This window comes from Glycine max, chromosome 18, assembly GCF_000004515.6.
Source record: "Glycine max cultivar Williams 82 chromosome 18, Glycine_max_v4.0, whole genome shotgun sequence".
In the NCBI taxonomy this organism is placed as follows: Eukaryota; Viridiplantae; Streptophyta; class Magnoliopsida; order Fabales; family Fabaceae; genus Glycine; species Glycine max.
The window spans coordinates 42,629,770-42,636,187 of record NC_038254.2 but is presented as its reverse complement, the minus strand read 5'-3'; the positions used below and the strand labels follow the sequence as shown (position 1 = coordinate 42,636,187).

General features: G+C 27.5%; 1 protein-coding gene across 1 annotated transcript; it reads right to left on the bottom strand.

Annotated features, from left to right (window-relative positions):
- Positions 1–4,483: 4,483 nt before the first annotated feature.
- LOC100814114 (embryo-specific protein ATS3A) lies at positions 4,484–6,418 on the bottom strand. Its single transcript, XM_003552113.5, has 2 exons — positions 6,283–6,418; positions 4,484–5,147 (listed from the first exon to the last, which is right to left on the bottom strand). Exons 1-2 carry the CDS (start codon positions 6,385–6,387, stop codon positions 4,686–4,688), a joined length of 567 nt encoding a protein of 188 aa, XP_003552161.1. The 5' UTR covers positions 6,388–6,418; the 3' UTR covers positions 4,484–4,685.

Genomic DNA, 6,418 nt, shown 5'->3' with positions numbered 1-6,418 from the left:
ATAACATCCTAAAATTTTAATATAATTATTGTTATTAGTTTTAGTATAAATTAAAATTATTAGTATAAATATTTATTTTAATTAAAATGATTATGAATATATATATATATATATATATATATATATATATATATATATATATATATGGAATGCTTGTATAATGATATATTAAATTTCATTGAAATAATTGACTTAAAAAATATAATAATGCTTGAAATAATTTATTTGAAACTGATTGAGTTAAATAATTATTTTATCATTAAAAAGATTAGGTGGTTGATATAAGAATTGTTGATATTTTTTAATAATTATAAAAAACGTGAGGCAGTTCCATATAATAATTAAAAGGATTAAAGATTATTATTGTGAATATAATTATTATAGTAATAATATAATATTGTATATTTAGTTTAGATTAAATATTTGTTATATTTTAATTGGTGAGCCTTGAGAACAATTTAAATCTTATCATGTTTTATCTTAATATATCTTGAAAGAAAATAAAATATTAGAAAATGTTAATAATTAGATAAATCTAAATAATAGAGTAGAAAAAGATAAAGAAAGATTTGATTAACCAAATCTAGCGAGAATATATCTATTGTTACCCAATCTTAAATAATATACTCTTGTACTTATATAAGGATAGACAATTCTCTTCTCGTAGAATTTTATGGACGGTCTCTCTCAGAAGATAGAAAATCAGTAGATCATATAGGATTGAGAAAAAAGAAGAAATAAATGACCCACTAAATGGAGAAGAGGAATAATAACTAAAGAATGTGTGAACTACTATGCTTCAAGAGATGAGTAAAACAATATTTTTTCTAAACTTCTATGGTATAAATTTATGGAATCATGTTTTCTTGAGTTTACCAGTCATAAATCAATAAATTGAGACATTGATCCTTGCGTGAATTAATCTCTATGATGATTGTAAAATTTAGGTTCCTAGTATTCTTGCATGAAATTATTTAAGTGTTTGATATAATCATACAAAAATGTAGCTTTTATTATGCATGATATTTAATTTAATTTTACCAAAAAGAGTCTTGCAATTTACAAATCTTCACTGGTTGGATATTAAATCTTGGAATTGATTTGAAAATTCATGAATTAGCATGCTTGGGTATTGTGTTTAGCTATCATATATATCAACTAAAATATATTTTGATACGTGTGTGTGTTTTATTTCATAGTTATTTATTAATTGACTATATGATGCTATAATTTGAGGTATGACTATATGAATTATTATTTGTATGAAATTAGAGTATTTATTTGATAGTTAATGAAATGATGTTTTGTAATTACGTGTGAATTGGTCATCACCTTTTGGAAAGTGATGACTGTGTATGCCTATTTTATTATGAGAATTGAATATGATAGTACCTCAATTCGGGATGGGGAGGAGATATTAGATATCTCCATCTTGGACGAGGAAGAGATTCTAAATACCTCCATATGATGGGGAAGATCATGAGATGTCATTGCATGGATATGAGTTCATGGACCCTTTGAGGAATCTAAGATCCACATTAATTCTGGAAACCAAAGAGTTGAGTCTAGTGATTTTGGGAATCACTAAGTTTTATTGTGATATTTGTTTGTTTGTTCAATAATTGAATGCAATGAAATGTTAGTGTTTATTTATTGAAGTGTCATTTCGTAGTGTGAATAATTTGTGGTTGTTTTATAAGTATGTGTGTATTATTTTTAATTTAATTTGGTGGATACCATGGTTGGGTTTTTTTTTGTTGCTGCACCTGTTGAGAACAACACCATTGACAAACTCTTTTAGAACTTGTTGTATTCATTGATATTATTATCTCATTAAAAGTGTTGTTTTAAGAATTTAAGGAAGAAGCTTTAAGACAAAGGAGAATTGAAGAATTAGTTCATTATTAGTTAAACTTTGTAGATGCCCATATTTGAAACTAAAGTTGTTTATTTATGTAAGGACTCATTTATTTATAATATTTGAAGTATTTCAATCTATTGAAATATCTAAAATCTTATTTTATAAACTTTTTAAAGTATATTTTTATTATGGGTTGTTATTATAACAAAGATCATTACATCCTGCACGTATTTCACCATAGCCTCAGCTTAGTGGTGGTCTAGTACCAGATTATGTAGCCGGCGTTGTTTACTTTTGTCAGGTAATGCCGACAATGTTGTCATAATTTTTTCTTAATTTTTAATGAAAAATAATTACTAATTGTATTGCTAAACATTTATGTAGGATCGATTCTAAATGATGTCAGCGTCGACACAGAGATTGCTGGACATGAGAGTTGTATCTCAAGGCAAAAATAGTCATTAGGTCATACAACAACTTTTGCTGATGTCATAGGAGAGTGTTGCGGCTAGATGTAGCTTAGCCAAGGAGAAACCACTGCTAAGAAAGAAACCCAACATAAGTGGAAAAGGAGGCGGCCACAGAGGCCGTTGATGTTTTTTTTTATATTTTATTTTTATGTATTCATGTTATGATGTTGTTTGTACAATTTTATTTGTATATTCTATGAACTTATGTTTAACAGTTTATGTTTGCCATGTTTTTATGTTTAAACATGCCTAGTAATGTAATCAACTAATTAAAAACAAACAATCAATTATAGAACAAAATTTCTATTAAATTCAAAAAACAAACAACAACAACTAACACAATTTTCATCAATTAAAAACATGACTACATAGGCTTATCATCTTCATTAGAGCTTGTTGTTGCTATTGATCCACGCATCAAACCAATGATCTCTTTGACAAATCTTGGTTTTATTGGTTTATGCAGAAGGGTAAGGATTTATTCTAAAGATTGGTCAACCATTGCATACAACTCGATTGAACCTTTAGAACTAAACTGTAAAAATATGAAAATCATCTTTCCTACTTTATTGTCGTCTTTTAGCTTCATACAGTCATACTCAACACAACTATCACCTACATATACAAGTTTGCAATAAAAAACTCAAACAGGCTTCTTCCACCTCTGACAATATCCATAACTGCTTTCCTTAGTGCAACAAATGACATTTCCTCACTAATTTTAATGAATTTAGAACCATTAGGACATTCAAACAATACCCCCTCAGAAATTGATACCACATCACCATCATAATACACAACAACAATGACTTCCTCCATCTTCAACCCAATATGGTGAAATATCAAGACAATGCAATGAGGTGCCTTAGACCACTTGTATTTATTAGTGACTTGTATTATTCTCTCGTGAGTCAATTATTAGCAATGATCAAAATTGCACCGACAAAATAAATGGTTCAGATTCCATCGAGCTCTACAAGGGCACTGCTATTTTGTTAGACCACCATAAATATGATTGTTAAATCATAATATAAAACATTAAATTTTACTTTATAAAAATTAAAACAATTTTTACAAGTAAAAAAATACAACATAATCATGATTCCATTGTGTTAATCAACACAACGAATTTATGATTCCATTGCATAATGGGGTGCAAAAAAAAGAACAAAACAAAATTTTGTTACATATTTATGGAGTGAAAAAAATGCACAACAGAATCGTGATTTCAATGGGCAATGACAGGTGAAAAAAATAATAATAGAATTATGATTCCGTTGTGCATTTTTTTAAGGGACAATTTTGAAATATGCCTAAAAGGCACCCACATGGGTAGTACCGATAGCAAAAGTGGAGTGCCAATAGTAATACCATTTTTCCATTTAGTAAAAGTATAAATTTGGGTTGAATGGCCCATTTTAGTTAGTCCATTATGGAACCAGTTGTAGAAGACTTTGTATAAAATTGTTGATAAATTCTCAGTACAACTTGACCCTTTGTAGGCTATAGGTTATCCAAGGTTAGTTCATTGGTGCGGATTCTCTTTACAATTAGGGTATAAAAATATAAATTTTATAATTATATTGTTTGATATGACCATGGTTTGATAATTAGTTTATCCTGTTCAGCCAATTAAATCATGACAATGTAAAATTCATACCGGCCCAATGAATTTTTTTCCTGACCACCAATATTTTTTAAAATATTTAATTTTATTTGAATTAGGGACATAAGTTATTTTTTTATGCTTTTAATATTTTTTCTCTTAAAATTTTTCGATTTTTTCTTTTAAACTTTAAACAATTTTTATTTTTATTCTTCCTCATTAACAGTTTTAGTTATTACTATCGAGTAACAACGTTGTTATCTGGTGAATCAAACGAGTAACGTTGTTATCAGGTGAATCACAAGATATACAACCTGTTTTTGTAAATTTTTTTACATATAAGACTTGAATATGATTTTTTTTAAAAAATTATATATATATATATATATATATATATATATATATATATATATATATATATATATATATATATATATATATTTTGAAAGATCATATCGTGTAAACTAATCATCCATTGCTGACCAACAAGATGAATTATATTTTAAAGAATTTTAAGGTATTAATATTGATATGAACAAAAAACCATTTCCTTTACACGGTCTAATTTATATATTACGTTATTAATATGTAACTTACATTGTCCAACACTACATATCCCGTAACTTTTAAGACACTATTCAGTATTCAGCTAATTTACATATCAAGAAGAAGAACAGATATTTCTTTCTTTACTTATTCAAAAGAAATATCAAAAATAAAATTAATTTTTTTTTATACATTACTAGACTCATGGAATGTTCACATAGGCATTTCTCTTCTTCTTGAGTCCAAAGGGCGTAACCTCACTATCACACACATCCGAACCATGCCACACATGTCTAGGCACAAATCTTCTAAAATAGAAGTAATCAGAGCTAAGATGTGAGCCTTCAAGAACCTGAATTTGTGCAAAACCTGGTCTCCAATCATCGTTTCCAATTAGCTTGAGGAACAAGTAACAAATGGGGGAGTTAACACATGGTGCTGTGACCTCAAATTGGTCCACCATGCATGCTTGGAATGGTTTCCTTGGCATGTCATCAAGAACCTCTGGCTCCAATGGATCAACTTTCCTTAGGTGCTTGGAGTTTAGGTGCCTCACCAATATGGCATTTGAATTTGTGTCCCCAAACCTTAGGCTCACTAGGTTTGATGTCTCAGCTCCCCATGTGCATGTGGTTTCTATGGTGATCACGTAGGTGCAGTTTTTCTGATGTGCAAAGACAAGTTTGTTAGAAAATTGTGGAAAATAATAAGTAGACACATCTAACATCTAGAGAAAAAAAAAAGCAAGTAAAATATGATATAATAAAAAAAAGAAATAAAAATAATAAGGGCTGATAGAATATTTGATATATACCAATATTTAAATATCATTACTCTTTAGAAAAAAAATCATTTGTAATGAAATTGACCCAATCCCACATAGACAAGTAATCACTAATTAATACTATTATTATTGCAAAGAAAAAAAGAAAACTATAAAATTTCCTTTTCTATATTGTATTTTTTGTAATAACAAAAAAAATCACTTAAAAGATGTTTTTAGTCTTTAAATTTAAAACACTTTTAGTTTTAGTCTCTAAATTAAAAATTTATTTTTAAGTCCTTCCAATTTACATAATATTATTTTTAGTATCTAAAATAAATTTGAGAGACTAAAACGAATAAATTATTAATTAGTTCCCAAAGTGAAGTTGAGGAATTAGAAAAAGTATTTTACACATTTCAGATGAAAAGAATAGATTTTTAATTGAATTTGGAAGATCAAAATTAAAAAGTGTTTGAAATTTAAGGGACTAAAAAGTTATTTAATTTTTTTGTTAGAAGATTTTTCTTACTTTATTGAGGAAGAAAAGAGTATTTCATAATCTTCAAAAACTTGGTGGTCTAAGAAAGGATCGTTATCTGTGTTGGTTATATGCCAAATATCTTGCTACTATATGGCATGTCTTGTCTCATCTGTTCAATTTTCATGTATGCTTCTTAAATGAAACACAACAAGCAAATTATGTTATTGTCGGGTATCTATAAATAAATTTAATTAAATAACAGATAATTTTATTATTAATAATGAATGTTTTATTATATTAAATAAGAATAAATTAAATAGTTTTAAAAATAAAATAAAAATATAGCTCCAAAAATATGCTAATTTAAGAATGAGAATTCAAACTTATAATATATAGAAACATTGAGCAAAGAAAAAAAAATTGTAAAAGAGTTTAGTTATGATCAATTAATATAATCTCTTGCTTCCATTTTGTTAGACTGTTTGCATATATACGACCATATATATCCAAATAACAACCAATTAGTTAAAGTTATAAAGTATTATTAGGTACCTTAAACTCTGGTGCCTCTAGACTCTCACCTCTAGCGACAAGAACATGCAAAAGCACACAACAGCAGATTAATTGCCTTCCAATGCTCTTCATCAGCATCCCCATTTCACTCTTTCAATTAAGCACAATGCACTTG

Coding starts and splice junctions, on each gene's coding strand:
- LOC100814114 (XM_003552113.5), bottom strand. CDS start 6,387: ATGGGGATGCTGATGAAGAGCATTGGAAGGCAATTAATCTGCTGTTGT. Junction 5,148..6,282: donor TAGAGGCACCAGAGTTTAAG/GTACCTAATAAT, acceptor TTTGCACATCAG/AAAAACTGCACCTACGTGAT.